Source organism: Podarcis raffonei, chromosome 12, assembly GCF_027172205.1.
Source record: "Podarcis raffonei isolate rPodRaf1 chromosome 12, rPodRaf1.pri, whole genome shotgun sequence".
NCBI classification, from domain to species: domain Eukaryota; kingdom Metazoa; phylum Chordata; class Lepidosauria; order Squamata; family Lacertidae; genus Podarcis; species Podarcis raffonei.
Window position 1 is genome coordinate 27,259,864 of NC_070613.1, and position 22,951 is coordinate 27,282,814.

Consider the following 22,951-nt stretch of genomic DNA (forward strand, 5'->3'; position numbering starts at 1 on the left):
ATCAGCATGTGTGACACAGCTATCTTGGTACGAAACCATTTATGATGGATGCCAAATTCCTAGCACTTGTTGATACTTCTTCTTTGAGCTACTTCCTGTTCCACTTCATAGTTTGACACTGTCATTGCTGTGAAAGCTGCATCTGAACAAGATCATTATATATCAGCTTCTATCATCTCTACTTGGTCCCTTGTTGGTGCAAAGCACTTTCTTAGAACTGAGCTATGAGCCATCTGCTCCCTTGCCGAGAGTCTGATGCTGGCTGTTAAATTTCTCCAGTACCAGTGCAGAGAAGTTTACCATACTTTGATGACAGTCAAAAGGCAGGACGTTTCTGCCAAAAGGAATTTCAAAAAGTCGTGGCTTTAGAACCGCAAACTATCTCTCAGAAGGCTGCCTTTTATGTGGAGCAAAGGTTTAATGCTTAATCACCTGCCAGTGAGCATAGTATCTAAATATTGTCTACCACACCGGTATATGACAGTCCCTTATTTATATTTGGACTGTATCCATGCAGACATTCCTGGAACGGTTATAGGCAGTGGTTATTTTCTCTTTATTTCATATAAAAGACTGCTCTGTATATATATCTTGCTGGAATTTGTGCAGGAAAACGATCCCTAGAATGGTGAGACAGCTCAGCTGCAAATTGATCCTGAACCAGTTCCAGAGTTTCCACAACACTAAGCGCTGGAGCCAGGCGAGAGTCCAGAGAAGAATCTTTGCTTATGACTGGCCAGGAAGCCCAGCCGCAGCCATTAAAAAAAAAAAGAGGTAAATTAAATGCATTCCAGTGGTTGGCATCTCAGCCCATGCTTGCCAGGCACACCCACTCTGTGGCTCTGGGTACTGGCTGCAGTTCTAGAACATAGTGAGGATAAGGCCAAATAACCACTAACCATAGAAGTCGGAGCCAAGTTACCGTATATGGTCAAGTGCCAATTTGCTTGTGCTCCTGAAATATGGCATTTTACATAGGAATTGTTCTTATTTATGCAATCCAAACAACCTCTTGCAGAGATATGTTCATATTTGTCAATGCAGCATACCGTGTGTGTGTGTGTGGAGGTGGGGGGGGGGTTGATGGAAGCAAAGCTACTTGTGCAGACAAGCAGGCACACCTTATAGCACTTTAAAGGATCTATAACTTCAGTTCATGTCTTCCTCCTTTCAAAAAAAAGACAACTCTTCGAGGAAGTTCCACACACCGGGGTCATGATCCAAATCAGTTTTCGAAAGAAATGTTTACAGAGTTTTCTTACGGTTTTCCAATGAATGCATTAATTTCTCAGAAATTCTGTATTGGAGCTATTTCCCCCACCCTTATATCTTTGAGCCCCCCTCAGTTTTGTTATGCTTCAATTTGCCCACATTCCCATTTAAAAATAATAATGAGGTTTTTTATCCTACTCTCACAAGCGCTTCCTTGCTGCTCCTAGATCTGCATTGTCTGCAGATTAGATTACTTTGTTGCCCACTCTTTCACATTTATGAAAGCTTGGGCATCGCTGGACCCAGCAAAACACAGCTGGCACGGACACTGGGAAAAGATCCCACATCCAGCTGCAGCATATAGCTTGGCTTACTTGTTTGAGCCATCTGTTTAAAACATTAGCTGTCCCCATCTGTCTGTAGCTGTACACATTTAAGAGAATTATGTGAGGCTGTCCAGAGAAGGGTAACTGATGATTTACCTTGGGACAAGGAATTGTTCACAACAACTAAGGTAAGTCTTAACAACAACAACAACAACAACAACAACAACAACAACAACAACAACAACAACAACAACAACAATATTTATACCCCACCCATCAGGCTGCTTTTCCCCAGCCACTCTGGGCAGCTTATAGCACATTAAAAAATTGTAAAACATTAGTCATTAAAATTTGCCTGATACAGGGTTTCCTTACCAGAAAGAAGTCGTCTTATCCATTCACAACCTGTTTGGGGTTAGTTGCTCTTTTTTTTTTTTAAGATATAGAAATGGATATAAGAAAATGAATCCCCTCTCAAATCTGCCTGGTTAAGTGGACCTCATGATAAAGCTGGACTTGTTGATCTCAGAGGTCCCTACACCTCCGAAAAGATTGAGCATTTGGTCTAATTCAAGGGTGCCAACCTTTTTGGGCCAGGCGTCACTTTTGGAATTTTGAAAAGTGTTGGGGGCACCAGTCACAAAATAACTGTTATATGTAGCATAACACATAATGGCTGCCATGGGTGTATGGCATAAACACAAACTTCTAAAAGAGAAGAAAAAGTGACAGGAACACAAAATGGTGTGTGCATCTCTCTCTCCCCCTCCCATCTTGTGCATTGTGATTTTCTTGAGGGAATCTTTTACCAATACCTTTTGCAGGTGTCATAAGAGGCTGTTCTGGCCCCATGGGCACCAGGTTGGTGGCGCTGGTCTCATATTTCCAGATGGTATTTAGGATCATCCTATATCCACTTAAGCTACTTTTTTAAAAAAAAGGGGAAATGTGCTATAATTCTGCAAAGCATGAATACATACTTAGATTTCTTAACTATTAAGGCATGACTAATATGTGTTAAGTTATGCCAGGCATGCATTGCTAGATCAGATCAAGACCTACCAATCCAGCATTATTTGCAAAAAAAATCTCCACAATCAGCTGACATTAGTTCTTCGCTAGAAATTGGCCAGCAAGCTAGTTGTTGACCACGGTCTCTGTTTTAATCATTCCCATTATAGGTGGCCTCAACTGGAATTTTACTTGTGTGGGTAGGTGGACATCTGCTGCCTTTAGAAAAATAAACCCCATGGTACAGAAAAATCCTACGCAACCTGAGAAAGCAAGCCCAGCTCTCTGGGTAACCCCATTTTGCCTGGATGAGCCCTTTCGCTCATTATTCAAACCTTTCACAGGCTGCAAAATAGGCCAAATCACCTCTTGCCTCATGGGATGCCATAAAAATGATACTTTTGGCCATAAAGTCTTGAGCAATGGTAAGTGGATTACAACTAAGGAGCCTCCTGCTATGCCACCAACAACAGAATAAATCCAACCATGTTTCTTTAATACCTAGCCAATGAAAGAGGGGGCATGTGTTCCCACAGGATTGCCATACCTGCTGTATCTAGCAATTTGGCACAGGAGGATCCTTGCAGTTTTAACAGTGCTACCACAGGAGGCAGCGAAGGGAGCAATGCCCACACAAGGTGGCTTTCATCATATATATTAAACTGACACACACACACACATATATATATATATATATATATATATATATATATATATATATATATAAATATAAAATCACCATAAAATTCATGGGGGGTAAAAAGAATACCAGTACGCCCACATACACTTGATCTTAGCCAAAAGGCCGAGAAGCAATACCAGTAAATACCAGAATACCAGTAAAATTACAGTACTCAGCCCAGGATAGTACGATGACAGCAAATGTAATCCTGTGTATTGTGGGATTCCTATAATCTTATTAAAAAATAAATAAATCCCCAAACCTGGGCTGGACACCATTATGAGCAAAAAGGCCAACTTGGTAGCTATCCTACAAAATAAATAGGCATTAAGTCAGGCTTCCTCAACCTCAGCCCTCCAGATGTTTTGAGACTACAATTCCCTTCATCCCTGACCACTGGTCCTGCTAGCTAGGGAACATGGGAGTTGTAGGCCAAAAACATCTGGAGGGCTGAAGTTGAGGAAGCCTGCATTAAGTAATACAAGTCTGAGGAGAAGTGAAGCTGTTGTGTACCTCTGTTGCTTAAAATTCGGGAAGGAAATTTAGGAAGATCTTCTCAAAACCAGGATTTCTTAATTTCAACCAGCTGCACCTAACGAGTGGCAGTTTCCCCTCATAACCAGTGCTACAAACTTCCAACTCAGACCCAACCCTCCAGTGAGAAGCTCTCCAAAGATATTTCTCCTGATATTCCCTCAGGCAAGGGTAAGTCCCTACAGCTGAGCCCAGCTGCATTCCTCTCATGGCTGAGATCGCTGGCAGTCCCACTAGTGAGGAAACACAGCTGTGGTAATTCCAGTCTTCAACAGAGAACATGTTAACCCTTGATTAGACTCAACACCTTGCCGAGGGGAAAAGGGACCCTTACTACTTGGCTTCTCAATAGTTTGACACCTTGTATTTATTTGCTGAAGTATTTGCCTGTCTCTTCAGATTCCTGGTGAAAGCATGTTCTTCAAAAATAGCTCTAGGCCACATGTCTGCAACAGTTCCTTCCTGCAGCGGAACAGAGCTGCAAAAGAGGACAGATCGGCTGTACCTTTAATAGTTATGCAGAAGCTGGATTTTCCACAGGTGTACTTACACCATTGCTAAAGGTGCAGGAACCCTGTCTCTGGCGTGCATCTGCCCAGCCTGTTTAGCTGTGGCCTCTTTTGTTTTCTGGGGCTTCCAGTGCCGGATTTACGTATAAGCTAAACAAGCTATATAGCTTAGGACCCTACTCTCTTCGGGCCCCCCCCCAAAAATTTAAAGAAAAAACCCTGGATGTACATTTCCAAGATATAAGATAAAAAACAAATAAAATAAAACCCACATACAGCAACAGTGTTTTGTGTTGTGTGGGCTCCTATGATGTAAGCAATAGCCTGCTCCCTAAAATATCACAATTACTTTGATAAAATACATATTTTGTTATGTGCAAATGGCTTTAGGTACCTGTTAGGTCCATAAATTACCATATAACATATATTCAACACAAAAAAACAGTGACAATTTGTTGTTGACAAAGGACAGCTGGACATATAAAGGGCCCCATTACCTTCAGTAGCTTAGGGCCTCATCAAACCTAAATCCGGCCCTGTCTACAGCTGTAGATATTCAGCACAATAAGCCTGCAGCTTACGCACATGTAACTTGTGCACATTCAGCTTTATGCTCTTAGCAAAGAAATGAAAAGAAATTAAAAAGGGGTAGAAAAGGGGTGGAGTTCTGGGGGGGAAATGACTTTAGCAGTTCCACCTGCCATTGCACCCAATGTGTTTTGACTATACACGGTTTTGGTTTTAGGCGCAATCCCTGGAACGTAACCTCAGTGTAAATTGTGGGCTTACTGTACGGTGTGATGAGTTGAAGCTGAAGAACTTTATTTTCTGCTGAAACTCCAAAGCCTCTCTGATCAGCACCACCTTGTGGTCCCTGGGCTTATTCACAGCAGAAGTTACTCTGAAGAAGGAACATGTTCTGTTTTTGTTTGTTATTTCTTCTGGAGTCTTCAAGTAGCTGAGATATTGCAGTTAAATTGCAGTGCAGAATGGCCATGGTTGGCAACAGAGAATAATTTTACAGATTCAGCACTTTGCATTATCTAAAGCAAACTGTTTTTCTTTTGAATCAGTTTAACTTTCTTTTTTGAGTGGACATATATTCTTCTGTTCTGAGGTTATAAGATCCTCGACCTTTTCATCATGCAACTAGCATGAATGATCACATGACTGAGAATGAGTGACAGGGCCTTCTCAGTGGTGGTGCTTCTTAGCCTTTCTTTTCTGTTATCTTTCAGACAGAAACAGAATACATTTTTGTTTAAGCATATGGATAATGCATAGTTCTACTGCAGTTGTAGCCATTTTAATTGCTGCTTTTTGTGTTTTTAATTCTCTGGTTTCAATATTGTATGCTTATTCTTCAATAGTTTCATTTAAGCACTTTTCTCTTTAGACATTATAACCCAACCCCACAGGTAGCATTTTGTAAGGTTGAGCAGTATTAAAACTGCACCCTGTCTCCATTGCCTTTTAGGACCTGGAGGGGAGAGCTGGAGTATTGTGGAGGCCCATTGGGCAGTTTAGAACTCGGAAAATTGGGAAATGGAGTTGGGAAAACCAGTTGATAAGGGAGGTTTGAGGAAGAGACATATGATAGCAGATGCCAAATACCCAGTTATCCTATAACTCCTTGTTGGTGAAGATTAGAAGGTTTCTGTTGACTGGGTTAGACTAAGAGGCTACTCTTTGTAAACGTCTTTCCACGAAAAGGTTACACCATCATTTTTTGTTTGCTTGTTTGGTTTATAATAATAATAATAATAATAATAATAATAATAATAATAATAATAATAATATATTATTTGTACCCCACCCATCTGGCTGGGTTTCCCGAGCCACTCTGGGCGGCTTCCACAAAAACCAAAAATACACTAAAATATCACACATTAAAAACTTCCCTGAACAGGGCTGCCTTAAGGTGTCTTCTGAATGTCAGGTAGTTGTTTATCGCTTTGACATCTGATGGGAGGGCGTTCCACAGGGAGGGCACCACTACCGAGAAGGCCCTCTACCTGGTTCCCTGTAGCTTTGCTTCCTGCAATGAGGGAACCGCCAGAAGGCCCTCGGCGCTGGACCTCAGTGTCCGGGCAGAACGATGGGGGTGGAGACGCTCCTTCAGGTATACTGGGCCGAGGTTGTTTAGGGCTTTAAAGGTCAACATCAGCACTTTGAATTGTGCTCGGAAACGTACTGGGAGCCAATGTAGGTCTTTCAAGACCGGTGTTATGTGGTCTTGGCGGCCGCCCCCAGTCACCAGTCTAGCTGCCGCATTCTGGATCAGTTGTAGTTTCCGGGTCACCTTCAAAGGTAGCCCTACGTAGAGCGCATTGCAGTAGTCCAAGCGGGAGATAACTAGAGCATGCACCACTCTGGCGAGACAGTCCGCGGGCAGGTAGGGTCTCAGCCTGCGTACCAGGTGGAGTTGGTAGACAGCTGCCCTGGATACAGAATTGACCTGCGCCTCCATGGACAGCTGTGAGTCCAAAATGACTCCCAGGCTGTGCACCTGGTCCTTCAGGGGCACAGTCACCCCATTCAGGGTAAACTATCCAAGCAGCCAGAAGTACAACTGGAGGAGCTTTGGGGTTAGAGGCAGATTGTTCCCAACAGTTGGGCATGTTATAAGGTTTTTTTGGCTGGGGTGGAGGTTTACAGAATTTGGCTTTAAAAGCCATTTAGAGGATGGTGTAAGTCTCTCGAGTCTTTAAAAACTGTCATCAGGCACATTTAAGACCCCAGTGAAATATAATAATACCCTTTTAATAAACAATATTTGTTATTAGTTCATCCTGTGGCTAGTGTTGGTGTGTATATCCCACCTAAGTCTATCTCAGATCGAAGCTTCTAGAAGGCTTTAATAAGGGAATAGTGCCATTGGAAACGGGTCACATTGAGGAGCTCTGAGTTATGTGGCAAGGAGTTACATAGTGCAAATACCTAAACTTGTGTTTATAAAAAGTGAGATGAGATAAGGCGAACCAATTTACCTATAGGTGTAGTAGCAGAGGGATTTGTATTTCCCCATACTGTACACAGAAATCGAGAGATGTTAAGGGATGAAGAAAGACGCCCTGTTTCCCCTCCCCAAACAAAGTATTTGAACTATATGCTCAATTTACTGCAGCCTGTTTTGTTATTGAAGATTCAGTGACCCTTGCTCATTAGATTATGATTATACAGATCTATTTTAGAATGCATTTACATTAGAATATAAAACACTAAGAGTCCAGCAAATGGCTTTATGCAGGTTTAGTCTGGATGACCCTTGAAGTTATGATTCTATGAAGACATATATGAACATGGTTAACAAGAAAGAAAAGTGACTGAAATATTAAAAATGCCATAAATAATAGTGTAATACTGACACCTACAGGATAGGTGTCATTACCTAGGTGTTTGCTGCATTGGACAGAGTGGCGGTCTAAACCTATACACGTTTATTCACCAATATTAAGTTGTCCGCAAAGGCTTTTAGTTTGAAGGACTGTTTCCCCAGTAATATCCCTTTAATTTCTTCTTCCCTTCTTATTTCCGAATTTAGTATTTCTAGTGTTAGTGTAAATAATAGAGGAGAGAGGGGGCAGCCTTGCCTTGTTCCTTTTTCTATAAAGAAATGAATTGTTTTTTCATTGTTTATGATTAAGCTGGCTTTTTCATAAATGGCTTTTATACTCCTATAGCATTCTCTCATTTCAAATAAGTTGATAACCTTTTTTAGGAATTACCAAAATAGATTATTCGATAACCTATACAACGTTTATTCAGATGCTAGCCCTACTATAGGCAGTGGATTTACATACAGACCCCATACGTGAAACATTGAAGCCTTAGATGGCAAAAGCTGCCCAAGGAGGCCAAATCTATTTTGGAGGAGCAACATTATCTGCCAGAATAAGAGATCTGAGCAATGTCGGGATTAATACAAGTGAGCTTTAGTCCTCATATTAGTTCAGTTTGTAATATATGCAGGTATGTCTATCAATCTATGATTGGGTTTATATAAGAAAAGGCATTAAAAAAAAACAGGGCAGGGGGGCAAATGGTGGAGAAGAATGTGACTTGCAACCAAATGTTGCAATGTGTTCAAAAATTCCAGCCACTCCATTCCATTCTCTCTTCCCTCTGGTTTCTTCCAGCAGTCAGTCACAAGTTAAATTCTGTGTCCATTGACCATGCTCAGTCCTCACTGGGCTGTTTTGTGCCTCTTCTTAAGGTTCGCCTGCACCCAAAAGATTTTTGTACTACTTTTACATGCCTCTTATGTGTGAATGGTGCTGTTTTGGCTACATGAGGATCAGCACTTAGATAATGAGTTTGCTAATAGTATAGTATATGGGATAATTAGGGATGGACAATTCTCAATTTTGTTTCCTCTCAGTTTCTAATTTTTCTAGTCTTAAATTCACTCCACATTTCTGCATCAGCTTGTGAATTTTTTTTAATGCAAATTCATCAGAATTTTAGTGCAATTTTCTCCCAATATACACATTTTGGTATGCAGTTTTGCACGATGTCGACATTTTTAAAAGCAATTTCCCCAGTATAATGCATTTGATATGTTATTTTCACACTTTCCCCGATATGCACATTTATGAATACAGTACATTATTTGGCAGAAGAACTGCAGCACAAAATTCAGAGAAGTACAAATTACAAATGACAACTATGTTTCAGTTCATGTATTGTTTTGGAAACTACAAATTAGATACGTTCACATTAAAATCCTAATAATATTGAATTTCTCCCACTCTCCCATGGGTGGTACAGCTCCGTCATTCAGCTCATACCAATTTAGGATTTATCTTCATCCCTTAATTATCCCTATCAAATACCTTTCCATTTTCCTTTGGTAATATCCAAGGAAATATATTCTATGACATTTTTGATCAGCTGAACCAGTGCTGAACTTCTCTTTGTTGTCCTGGGACACTCCATTCTCTTATAGGCTTTCCATGTTCACTGTTCAGGTGACCCCCCCCCAAATATTTAATTAATCCAGCAGATTATAATATAAAAATCAGACCACCAAGATCAAGTTCTTATTTTACATAGATAGATGATAGATAGATAGATAGATAGATAGATAGATAGATATAATACTATTGATGAATGGAATGTTATTTCTTACAACAAAAGAGAACACAATTTAAACGCTATTTACCCCTTTTTTTCTCTGCTTCATCTCAAAAGAAAACTAAGTAGGTACCAACAATAAAATTAATAATTAAAAAAGTGAACAGAAAAGCAGAAAATATAAGAAGCAGGCAGATAAATAGCATAGCCAAATAGAAAAAGAAAAGCTGTTCTGAATATACATGCACTGGATTGTGTTGTAAATTAGCTGCATTTAAATCTGGGGGACTTAAATCATGACTAGGTATGGATCCAATACAATAGGGGGGGGGAATAACAAACTTACAAAATGAAGTACAAGACAGAAATTAACTAAACTGACTGCAGGAGCCTCTTATGTCGGCTCAGTCAGGGTTGGTTTTGTGAAAAGTATACTTTGTCTTTGCAATGGGACACATCACATACAAGATGCTTAAAGCAAAGATAATGAAATTGCCACATGCTATGCAACAGGTTGTTGTATAATCAAATCATATTAATATTCATAAATTGGTAATTGGACTGGCCGAAGGGAATCTCAAATTATTAGTTAGCAAAATCTACCAGTCCAGTTAGCATTCGACTCCTCCCTCTTCCTCTGCAAAGATAAACTAAAACGACCTTTATTAGAAAAATATTTTTGCCTATGTATGTCTATGGCAGGGATCGGGAACCTGTGGCCCTCTAGATATTGTTGGACTCCAATTCCCATCAACTCCAGCCAGCATGGTAAATTGTCAGGGATGATAGGGGCTGTAGTCTAACAACATCTGTAGGGCCAAAGGTGCCTCATCCCTGGCTTTTATGCTTAAAGCTCAATCATTCTAATATAAAGCTTCTATTGCCCAAGGAAGTGACATTGGTTCAGCTATTGCCCCATCTGGCTGTACTACAGATTGAGGAGACATCCTTGCCCTTCAGGGCAAAGAGGAGGAAAAAGGGTTGTATCTACAGCCAGCCACAATCAAATATATCCATTGAAATTATTAACTTGGGATCATCAAATTCAACAAGTCTGCTCTGAGTAAAATTTAGTTGGATACAACCAAATACTATATCTGGTGTAAGGATAAAATGCCATGTGTCTCTTGCTGCTATAGACAAAGGAGAGGTCAAATTAAATTTACAGTGCTGTACAACGGAATGTATTTTCAAAGAGGGTTAAATAATTTCTATGTCACAGGCTATCAAGCCTCCAATGGAAAACCCCAAGTAAAAAGATACTCTTTCTACACTCCGACCGCTCTTCAGCTGGCCTAAGAAAACAGGCCATGCTGGTATTCTAATGTCTTCATCAATACCGTAATCGACATAGACGATATTATCTTCAGCCTTCCCATTCAGCCGAAGCAAAAGATGTTTGGCGTCCTCTGTTTTCCATATCTCTCCAGTCTGCCACAGGGAACTCAGCTCATCACTCATCTTTTGCCTTGACTTGCCCCTACTCTTAGCAGTAACAGACTGATCAATTTTTCCTTTGTGAATAAATTTGCTCAGATTGCTTCCTTTTCCAAGGTAGAAAAATGCTATAGGTTGTTTGGAACGGCACATTTGCCAGTACTGCCTATTAAATGCCTTCTTCAAAGAATTGATATATTTTCCCATTTGTTTGGAATCTTTATCTAATTGCTTTTGATTTTCAGGCCAGAATAATAAAGAAGCCAAGAAGTATGGTTCTGCAAATCGATAATCTAGACCTACTGACTGTAAAATTGTTCTAAGCTGTTCTTTCAGTTCTAGAAAAGATGGTACCATCTTGGATTTTGGATTGAGGCAATGAAGAACAATGTTGGCCAAGATAAAATTCAGTTTGTACCTCTGCAAAGATTTGCTAGAGCTCTGATCAAGCAAAAGTGTATACTGTTTCACTACGTCCTCAATTTTGCTTATAGCCTTTTCATGATTGCTGAGATGTTCCAAAATTCCAGAAAACTTGTCAGCTTTGGAAGCTTCTAAACTCTTCTTGTAATTTTCCACCTGCAAAGATGAACTCAGTTTTGAGTTCATTAGCCAGTCTGAATCAGAGTGGCAAAATGTTTCGGCATACTTGTTGAAAACTTCTTGTACCTTTCTCCGTATTTTGAGCTCTGCAATTTCTTTTTCAGGATTTTTCGGCTTCAAAAAAACAAAGTAGTTCTCAAAAAAATCAAATGCTTTTTTCAAATTTGTGTGCAGATTACTTAGATAACTAGCATATTCTTCCAGTGTCAATCTGTATTCTTCATTCTCTGTATCACCCGGGACTTTTGGAATACCCCCATTTCCTGACAAAAACTGTATTATGTGTTTTCTAGAGAGTTCATCTTTTTTGTTGAACAGAGGTATGGATTCAATCATTTCTATAGCATATAGACCAGTTTCTATTTCTCCAAGGTAACCAGATGTATTATATGTTTCATATTTTCTCTTGTATTTTATACTCTGAAAATATTCCTTTTCACTGTCTATATTTTCTGTTTGTTCTTGAGATTCTTTAAATGCGTCTGAGGCACACTTTGCAAGATTCAACAAACGTTTCAGAATTTCAACAGTTATAGATTTCTCTGCATTTTCTTCTAGGCAATGCTTTATTTCACTTTTATAAACTTGACCCAAAGTGTCTGATATATATGAGTTGTTAGGGGCACCTTTTTTAGCTTTTCTAGCCCACTCTAGTGCACGATTAAAGTTTTTCTCCTTGATGTAGAAATGCCTTGCTAAGGCTTGGCTGATAAAAACATTTTGACTAAATATGCGAGTTGCCTCAGTTAACACCCTTTCAACTTCAACACTCCTCTCTTCTTTTTGAATTGCTTCGATTAATGGAGAAAACAAAGTGTCTGCGTCATCTCCATGTTCCTTTCGGTGCCTTATAAGCAGCATGTTTTGAACATCCTGCTGAAGTTTGTCTCTCCCTATGCCCATGTCATAAAATAAATTCTCTCTTAACAACAACAGTGTAATCTTACTTTTTGTTAGTTTGTAAGTTTGTTTAAATTCCTCTAAGCATTGTCCAGCAATCAATGAATGACTAATACGTACCCCTTTGTATCGCCCACGTTCTTGCACTTCAGTCTGTATTATAATGTTGGAGCAGTTTCCCATCTTGTCATCCAGGTTTTCTGTACCCCAGTAAGCCTTTTTAGTACTTATTCCCAAAAATTCCTCACATTGTGATACTGAAATTGTGGACTCAGTGACGTAAGAATTTAACAGTGCCAGAAAGGAAATAAGTTGAGCTTGCTTACTGCTAACATCCAAACCTTTTAGAGTGTTCTTAACTACATTCTCTATGTACTGCTGGTCAAAATTTCTTTTCATAATCATAAATGAGTAAAAATCTTCAGGATGATCATACTGCTCTTCAATTTCTTTCAGTTTTTCCTCAAAAGCCCTTTGTTCTTTCGGACTTAGTTTTTGTTTCAGTGCAATACTATTCAAGCTGTTGCTTTTTGAGCTTTCCCCGGGATTCTGGGATCTCATGCAATTTAAGATTATAACTATAGGATTTTCATATTGAATACCCTTTTCTGCTATGGCAGACTGCATAGCATGCTGTAGAAGGTAAACATTTTCTTGCTCTTCAAAGTCATCTACAAGTAGCAGTACTGGCAAATAATCAAACTTGTTTGATGTCCCATATGTAAGTAACGTGGTCAATTGTGTTGCAATTTCTGCAAAATCAACTGTTTTATTTTTCAGAACAGCACATCTAAATTTCTTTCTCAGTTCCCAGAGAATATGCATGGCTAAAGTAGTACCACCACAACCCGGATGATGATAAAGGTTGATAATTTTTGTGGGCGACTGTTTAGGAGACTGAGATCCTCTTTCAATCAGCTCTTCAAGCGTCTCATATGCATCCCGTTTAATAAAAGGTAAACAATAGTTTTCAGAGGAGAAATAGAAATTCCACCAAGAGACTTTCCCACCACGATAAAAATGCTCTTCTTGGGATTTTTTAAATTCATAAAATTTTTCTTTATTTTTCTCAATTTCTGTGTCCTTGCATTCATTTTCACATAGTATTTCCAATGCAGTCATAAAGTCTTCTTCTTTCTTTGAGAGAATTGTAAAAGAACCCCCCTTTGATGGCAAAAGTCTCTGAGAAGTTTGGGTCACTGATTTTAGTTTTTGGATGGTACCATCCACCATTGGTAGGCTCAAGTGAGATATGCACCTATCTGCTAGTGTGTCTGATTCAATAAATCTGGCTCGCAGGAGATCTCTCCAGCATGGGTATGTTTGTGCCCCAATACATATACACAGCATATCATCAAGTCCATTAAGTTCTTGATAAAAAGCACAGAAAGCTTCTATCATGGGATCACCTGGATCTTCCACTTTTGACAGCATGAGAAACACCACCAAAAATTTTCCTCTTTGCATTATATCTGGATGGGATAGAAATGAGATCAGTTTCCTAACCTCAGCTGCCTTCTGCTGCTGCCAGAGTCCAGGACTCAAGGGTTGATATGCTTCACTGTTCAAGTCTGACCTACCGTTGCAGAAAATCCAACTTGGCTGCTGATAGAGATTAAGTTTTTCAATTGTTTCAGAAGTTGAATTCCCAGGCATCTGGTACTGCTTTGGAAAATGAAGGTTTGCAGCTCTGTCTTCTCTGAATGCTTTGACGACACCATTGCTTGCTGATTCCGGATCAAACTCTAGAACAGCAAATAACTTTATTTCCTGCAAGAAGTTTATATGCTGTGTCTGATTTGGATGACATTTGTTTGTGACTAAAATATACCAGTCATAATGAGAGTTATCTAGCAAGTCTCTGTTGCCTGTGAGCAAGCTCACCAGCTTACGACCTTCCCCATCTATATTCCTCCTTTTTTCTCCATGTTTTTCCTCAGCTTCTTTTCTGTCCTCTGCTAATTTTTCCAGTTTGGCCAAAAATGATTTATGTTCTGTTTTATCCTTAGATTTTAAGAGGTTTTTGGAAGATGCACCATCTCTTATAAACAAACATGGATCCCATTTTTTAGTCTTAAAACTGTAGTTCTTAGTAGGGAAATATTTAGATAGGCAACTAGAGTACTTTGGAACCACATCAATTTCAATAACAAATGTTTCTGATGGGATGCTGTTTTGTTGCAATACTTCCACAAACCGAGGTTTCCTAATGCAATCTTTTGCAACACCAATGACAGCATCTCCAAAGTATTTGTTTATTAACTCAAAATAGCTAATATATTTCTCTTTATTTTGAACTTTTACTCCAATAATTTCTCCATGTGGCTTGTCCCGGACTCCCAAGTGGATAGTACCATTGGTGCGGGAGTTCATGCATGCTGCAGCAAATCTGAAAACCTCATTGCAAAATTTCATCTTCATATCCTCTTCTGTTGCATTTTCTGTATTTGTAAAGAGTTTAAATTCATGGACTGGATCAATAAGATTGAGGGGACCTGTTTCAGGTATATGAAGGACATAATGTTGAATATAACGATGGCTAATGTGAAACTCATCAAAAGGGTAGGGTAGACAAGTTTGTCTAGTTGGAAGCTGGTTATTTCCATTTCCTTGGTGAGCCATATCTTTTCTTGTTTCTTCAAGTACAGATTCTGGTGGCTCAGTGGATTTAGATATTGCAAATGCTGGTGACGCATCAGCACCGGCTGAATTCCCTTTGCCATTTTCTTTCATTGCACCTGCATCTTCACTTTTAATTGAAGAGTCAGTATCAAAAGGCCTTGCGCTACGTTCTTGTCCAGAAGAATTCCTAGGGCTTTCACCTGGAACATCCTTTTTTCCCAGTGCGTGCATTATTTGGCAAGCTGGGCCATAGGTTATACCCATTTCTGTGAGGTCTTGCTTGGTTAAAAGTTTCAAAATGGCGCCTGTCACATCTTGATGAAGAAGGATGTCGCCATGTTTCTCCTCAAGCTTAAGTTCATTTGTCACCCATTGTTTTACGTGTTCCTTAGTCCAGTCCTCAATTATTTCAGGCAAATCTAGCTGGTTGCTTTTCTTGATGTTTTTAGGCCTTTTAAGAAAAAAATAAGCAATACACCGCATTAATGAAAACAAACCTTTTCTTTCTACACTACATTCAACATTTTGCAAACACCCCTTCATCTGCATCAGTGTTATTTAACTTTGATTCTCTTTATGTGAATGGACTATACTGCCCATCATCCTGTTGGGGTTGAATAGAGTTGTCCAATCTTTAGGTCAAAGAACACTGTTCTACATAATCCTGTCCTATGTCTTGCACCACACATCTAAAAAGATTTAAATGGATAGGCTTCTATTTAGTGGGAAGGAAGTTTACATTTTGGAGATCAGACTCAGATTTTTCAGTGAAGTTAATTTGAAAACCCTGATGTTTAAATCTCGTTATAACAAAGGGTTGCCATATTTCAAAAAGTGGAAATCCAGACACAAAAGTTGTTGAGCAAAGTTTATGAGTTATGTCCAGGAAATTTCGGACGTATGGCAACCCTATATAACCTCCCAAATCACTTTCTATATTTTTGTTCGTTTTAATTCAGCTTACCTTTTCTTCCCCATATTTGAGTTCTTCTGTCAGTGTGCTGTCTAGTTGGTCTTCCTTATTAAAATGACATCTGAAAGCCAGAAAACCAAAACCAAGAAACATTTACTTATTTTTAAATAGCTGCTGTATAATTTAATCAAGAAGAAATAATGCAACATATAGAAGATAATCAAACCCTTACTTTATGTGGCTTAGGAATATGTCCATCCACTTCCACATTAATTAAAAATGAAATAAACTTCCTATGTTTACATGGGCCTTCCACTGATTTGTCATTTACCACTAATGGAATGTAAGTGAAAAAAGGTGATATGTGAGAAAATAATGAATCAGAAGACAGGAAAACGTAGAGATCTAGAGGAATCAAAAATACTGCATCTCATGGTTAGAAGTCACTTGCTTTCTTTTGCTTAATTTTATTTCCCCCCATTTCCCCCCAATATATATTTTTTTGGTCCAAGTCCTTTGGAGCCCAGCTTGCCTTTTTGCCTTCTTTGTTTTAGAGAAGGGATTTCTTTGAGCATATTCCACCCTCAGATTTGTTCTTAGCCATTTTCTCTGAGTCAGCCTTTTGAGGCCAGATGTTTGACTCATTCTGTGCTATAAATCAATGCATTTTTATTTTACATTCTGTTTATTCTCTTGCACGGCTTAGACCATTCCAGTTTTAAACATTTTCCCTCAATTTTTACCCTGAAATGACTTTCCATTTGTGTCAGGGAACTGCCATCGGAGCTAGAGGAGGAGGCAAGGCTCCACAGCGATGCTGGAGAAGGGCCCAGCAGGGAGAGAGGCAGCTCTTCGGCTGGGGAAGGAAATCAGCGTAACACCAGGGATAAAGGGGGGCCGATGGGGGAAGTGGAGAGGGGGCTCCAGGACTCTTCGCAGGAGACCAGCGAGGAGAGCACAGGTCCTCCGCTGCCCACAACTACCCTGCGCAGAAGACTTCCGCGCAGCGAGAGTAGGCGGTGACTTGGCGTCAAAGAACTTCTTTGCTGGAAGAGGTTCAAGAAACGCCCACTGACGGATTCTGCTAGCGACTGAACAGCCACGAAGTGAATGGCTGTCCAGACAGAAAAGGTTTAACCAGGCAACCTAGCCTAGAGTGGCGGTAACTTACGCACGAGCAACCCCTATAACCATTACAATTTGGACCATTCTGGGTCCCTTTTACAGTAGATCAGAGGTTCTCAACCCTTGACCAACTACATTCTTTCTGTGGTTCCCCTGTGGAATACTTGGCAAAAACTTGTGTTGTTTCATCATTTAGCGGTTTTGCCTATGATTTCTTTTCAAGGCTTAAAATTTAAGCAGTAGAGCTTTGAAAAGGCATTTAAAAAATAATGAGTCATTTATTGCCCTGCTAAATGTTGCTTTTGTAAGTTGGGGAAAGATGAAAACAAATTTTCTTAATAATAATAATAATAAAATTTGGAAAAAAATATACCAAATATAATTCACTATTTTGCAGCAGCCAGCATACTTTACAATTCTTAATCTAAATTTGGTCATTCTTGCAACCATCTTGTGATGGTTCGGAGCAGGGACAGTGGAGAGTGGACTTGCTGCAGGCTGCTCAGTCAGTTTCATTAAATTTGATTCTAGGAGTCTTGTATTCAGACTACACATTGCCCACTTCCTTATACCATACTGTGACCTAGAGCACAGATTACAACCACTATGGCTTGCTGATAGGAAGAAGCGCAGTTCGAATCCCCATGATGGAGTGAGCTCCCTTTGCTCTGTCTCAGCTCCTGCCAACCTAGCAGTTCGAAAGCTCACCAGTGCAAGTAGATAAATAGGTACTGCTGCAGCAGGAAGGTAAACAGTATTTCTGTGCGCTCTGGTTTCCGTCATGGTCCACCGTTGTGCCAGAAGTGGTTTAGTGATGCTGGCTACATGACCTGGAAATCTGTCTGTGGACAAACGCTGGATCCCTCACCCTGAAAGCGAAATGAGTGCTGCATCCCTATAGTCACCTTTGACTGGACTTAACCATCCAGGGGTCCTTTAGCTTTTACCTTTTTACTTTGGAGAAGTTGCCAAACAGGCTTCCAATGGAGTCCAAGAAAAAAGGCTAGAAAATCACTCTCATTCTCTCCTCCCTTTCCTCTCCCCGCCCAGTTTTTTGTTTTTTAATGTGAACCACCGTCTCGGTTGTCATTTTTGGGCATTATATCTGCAAAGATGGAAGTAATTTCCTCCCCAGAAATCCTGCAGCAATTTCCAATCAGAAAAGTGTACTTTGAAAAGTGGAAAATCATCTCAAACCAAAGGGATGCTTTTGCATTCTCCCTTCCCTCACTGATTGTTCTCAAAATTGTGGGGCGCAGCCTGGGCCCCTTAGAGTTGGTGCCTATGCACCAACCCTAAATTCTCCCAGGCAACTTCCAACTTGAGCATGACCTACCCGCATGTGACCACACAGACATGCAGTGCCTGGCACTGGTGGAGGAACGGGGGTGTAAAGGGAGCGGACCGCCCCTGGCACCACTATTCCGGTTGGGTGCCATCACAGCACCCCCTGAAATGCACCACATGCTGGGCATCACAGATGGTGTGTCACGCCCAGAGAACGTGTGCCATGCCCTTGCAGGCGGCGTGCCATGCCCCAGGGCACGCGTTGCACCCCAGGGCACGCCAGCCATGCCCCTGCCTGCTCTCCACCTCTGGTAGTGGAGCATGCAGCTTCGCCACTGGTGCCCGGAACCTGGAAGTGGGGAGCGCCCTGGAAAGCCCTAGTGGCTTGCGAGAAGACCCTCCCCAGAGGCTGAAGAGGACGTCCCCTCATAAGCCACTAGAGCTCTCCAGCTTGCTCCTGACATGTACATTTCACTGACGCATGTGGGGGCTTGGGATGTGACCCCTGTATAAGTTGCCTATAGTAGCCTTTTTTGATCTGACCACAAATCCATGTCTCCCTCTCCCAGTATTTTGCTTCCAGTGGAGGGCAGTTACATAGGTTTATCTCCGGGGAGCTGGGATCTAAGGCATCAGCCACGGACCACTGGTTGAGGACCACTGCACAAGATAATAAAATTGTAGATCCTAGGTTCCATCTTTCTCAATTCCCCCCATTAGTCTGCAGAAACCATAGTTCCTCGGATCCCTACTTGGATTGGTAGCTACAGCCTCCCACCCCAATGTTTAATCTATAAGACTGGGAATTCAGTAAGCTTTTAACTAGGTGGAAATTTTGGGAATTTAGGGCTTAGTAAGATACATTTGCTTTGGGTAGCTGTTCAGCTATTTATTTTTATTTTCTAGTATTTCAGTTATTGCAGAGTTTACATTTCCATCATTTCTGTGCATTTTTAAAAAATAAAAAAATAATAATTGTTGATCTGACTCAAGTGCTTTGTGGGATGGAGGGGTGCTGCTATACTAGTTTTCCAACAGGTGGGTTGCTATTGCATACCAGGAAGGGAGGAGGGTGAGGTGACAAGGAGGGTGATGCAGTGCAAATGAACTGGCAGAAGCACTAGTCTGGCCCTGCTGGTGCATTTGTACTTGCATGTGTCTCAGCCCATTCTGGCATTCATTCACACGTTCATCTGGCATATTGTGTTCCGCTGCAATTAATCTATTTTGCACAAGTCTTTCTTCATCTGCTATGTGAAAATGTAATCTCTAATGTGGAAATACACACCTCATACTTCGCAATAGACATGCATATTTTAGCCATCTATGGATATTTACAAATCAGCTGCCTTGCCTGTGTGATCTCTTTCAACGTTAACAAATTTCCAGAGGAGCAATCCTGTTATTCTGTGGCAAAACGAACCAAGTGCCTTGCAGCACCTTAACGACAAAGTTGATGAAGTAGCTAACAAGTAATCACAAAGCTGCTATGGCTAAAATTCGAAGCGTTTCTAGTCAGCACCTTAGTTCTCGAACGAAATCCGTTCCGGAAGTCCGTTCAACTTCCAAAAACTTTTGAAAACCAAGGTGCGGCTTCTGATTGCTTGCAGGAGCTTCCTGCGCTCAAGCGGAAGCCATGGAAGCAGGGTCAGATATTTGGGTTCACAGAACACTCACTTCTGGGTTTGCGGTGTTCGGGAGCCAAACGTTTGAGTTGCAAGGCTTTTCACAACCAAGGTACAACTGTACTCTTAGGGTGCAATCCTAAACCCACTGACGTACAGTGGTACCTCTGGATACGAACGGGATCTGATCCGGAGCACCGTTCGCATCCAGAGCAGAATGCAACCCGCGTCTGTGCATCTGCGTGTGCACAGATCGTGATTCGCCGCTTCCGTGCATGCACGTGATGTCATTTTGAGTGTCTGCACATGCGGCGAAACCTGGAAGCAACCCGTTCCGTTACTTCCGGGTCGCCGCGGAGCACAACCCGAAAACGCTCAACCCGAAGCTACTTCAACCCGAGGCATGACTATATGTCTAATTTTTTCAATAACAGTTAGAAAATCTGACACATCGAACTGTATGATGTCACATCCTCTAAACTTTTGTGGTGGGAGAAAGAACTTCTTACGTTGCTATTGTGAATAACAGTTACAGAATACATCGTACCAAGCATTCACACGGTCCTCCCAAGCTTTTAAAGAGTAAGTAAAAGAGAGGGAGAGAAAATGGTTGATAAAGTGCTCATTTGTTTCGCTGCTTAAGGACCTTCACTGGGTTGCTGAAGGTTGAGTTTTGGTCTGACCGACAAGCTATGTTTGATCTGGGTGTGTGTGCACACCACAGCAAAGCTGTTTTGTTTAAGTGCACCACACCTATCGAAAACTCTCAGCTTCTCATACCAATATGTGTGGATTGGCTACATCCCAAAAATAGACCGATATTGGACATTAGTATTCAGAGATCCTGACTAAAAAGGTTCAAATCTCACATAACTCCAGTCTCTCACTCTCACATACATCTCTCTGCCTCTCTCTGCCCCTATGCAGGCAAAAGAAGTCGCTGCTATTCTCCCTCCAACTTGGCTGCCAGCCTGATACCCATTGCCGCCAATGATGTTTTTCGCCCTGGTGGTGAGTTGGTGGTCCCTGCCTCATGCAGTTCTGGGTGACTTGGGTCAATTGGCCAGTCACAATACGTTGCACCTAACCAGATATGTACACCATAGACAGTGTGGTTTAGCAGTTAGAGTGGTGGACTGGGACAGAGGAGACCCAGGTTCAAATCCCCACTCAGCTACAAATCTCACTAGGTGATTTTGAGTCAGTCACTACCTCAGAGCCTGACCCACCTCACAGGGCTGTTGTGAATATAAAATATGGGGGTGCAGGGGCAGGGGAAACAATGTATGGATTTGTAATAGATCCTATTAAAAACACATTTCGATCCATTAATAAATATTAATTGTGACTGCAAGGCTTACGTGGGAGAAAACTGAACTTCATAAAACTTACTTCTGAGTAGACATACATATAAATGCACTCAAAGATTAATGCTTACCGTTATCTTGAAGTGCTCAGGCTTTCCAACTATTTTAACTGAAGAGCAGCAGTTCTAGGAAACGAAACAAAAACGAAAGCATTTATGGGTGTGACACTTTCCATCTCAACTCTGTATGTTTTTCACCAAATTAGTTTTACCTTTTTTTTTTTACTTTTTTTTGCACGGCTCAGACTATTACTTATTTAAAAAGTGAAATGGGTGTTTTAAAAATACTTGGAAACTACTTGGAAAGTAATTTTTGGAAGGGGAGAAAAATGCAGGCAGCTATCTAGCTCTATTACAGAGGGAGAAAACAATTTTTAAAATCCACAGTTACTTGAATACTTAATACTTTTTCTGAACCCCAAAGTTTTCAGTTTGGTTTCTTAGAACTAATTTAATAAAAGTTAGACCTAATACTGAGTTGCTGCAATAAGTATTTATCCTATAAAACACAATTATCCTATAAAAGAACTCTTTCACAAAGACAGTCCGATGCCCCATAAATTTATTTCCATATAGTACAAAGGATACAATCATTTTAATATCACTTTTCTCTGGCTTTTGAGGAAGTATATCTTATCAGTCTTCATCTCTATAATAAATCACTTACCAAGATAGTTATGCAGACTCCATGCCACAAATGCTGGATAAATACATTTTGTTCAGTCAGAGAAACCCAAATATCTCTGTTCTTGGTTCTTCTGTTAGTTGCTTCTTCTGTTAGTTGCAAGAGACAAGCACATCTACAAAATCACTTTGCAAGGGACTAAGAAGCAGGTTTTTTTTTTGCCAACTCCTGTCACATGATCTGCAAGTAGCAACGAGGCAAGTTGGCTTAAAAAAAACAAAAAACCACTTCCTCAACCATTGTTATTCAATGAGTAATATGTACAGTAACACCCATTGAAAACATCACATAAGTACCAGATAATTTTACTGACTAATCTTTGAAAGCTTCTGATATGGGGTATGTGTTTCTATCTCTGAAATCAATATAATGTTAGGGATACATGTATGAACTTTTATGGCTCAAGCTCATCCACATTCTAAGACCATGCAGGCACAACAAGGGATCCTTTTCAAGATCTATGTCAGGAGCTTTTCAGATGCAGATAGAAATTTATATTTATTTATTTTATCATTTTAGATAATCTAAAGATGAGAGAATCTCTCACCTTCAGTTTGTTTTCTCATTTCCCCCATCTTAAGTTCAGTTCCCCACATTTCCACATCAGCTTTTGTATTTACTTATTTTTTAAAGTCATTTTGAAAATTCATCAGAATTTCTCTTAATGTGCACGTTTGTATGCAATTTTGCCTAATATACACATTTTTGCAAAGCATTTTCCCCAATAGAAGACGTCTGTATGTTATTTTTGCTAATAGATGTGTGGTCCATGGGGCTGGGGGGGGACCCGGGCTTCCTTGCCAGCCCCGACCTGCTATTTGAGGCTGGGGGAAAGCAGCGCTTCCCCCCACCGCCAGCCCCACAAGCTCGGGGGGCAGCGGGAAGGCTGTGCACAGCTTTTGCACTGCTCCCCAACCTGGTCTTTGAGGCTGGCGGTGAGGGAAAGCAGCGCTTCCCCCCACCGCCAGCCCCACAAGCTCGGGGGGGGCAGCGCAAAGGCTGTGCGCAGCCTTCCCTGCCACTTCGCTGAAGGGGCGC

The 22,951-nt window shown here is 40.8% G+C and overlaps 1 protein-coding gene and 1 pseudogene across 1 annotated transcript; both read right to left on the reverse strand.

The window, feature by feature from the left end:
* Positions 1 to 3,186: 3,186 nt before the first annotated feature.
* LOC128398573 (uncharacterized) lies at positions 3,187 to 3,366 on the reverse strand (annotated as a pseudogene).
* A 5,330-nt stretch (positions 3,367 to 8,696) lies between these two features.
* Positions 8,697 to 22,060, reverse strand: SAMD9L (sterile alpha motif domain containing 9 like). The gene is made up of 4 exons (XM_053410419.1): positions 21,896 to 22,060; positions 21,301 to 21,354; positions 15,877 to 15,946; positions 8,697 to 15,363 (listed from the first exon to the last, which is right to left on the reverse strand). The coding sequence occupies exons 3-4, from the start codon at positions 15,888 to 15,890 to the stop codon at positions 10,551 to 10,553; spliced, it is 4,827 nt and encodes a 1,608-aa protein (XP_053266394.1). The 5' UTR covers positions 15,891 to 15,946; positions 21,301 to 21,354; positions 21,896 to 22,060; the 3' UTR covers positions 8,697 to 10,550.
* Positions 22,061 to 22,951: the final 891 nt, after the last annotated feature.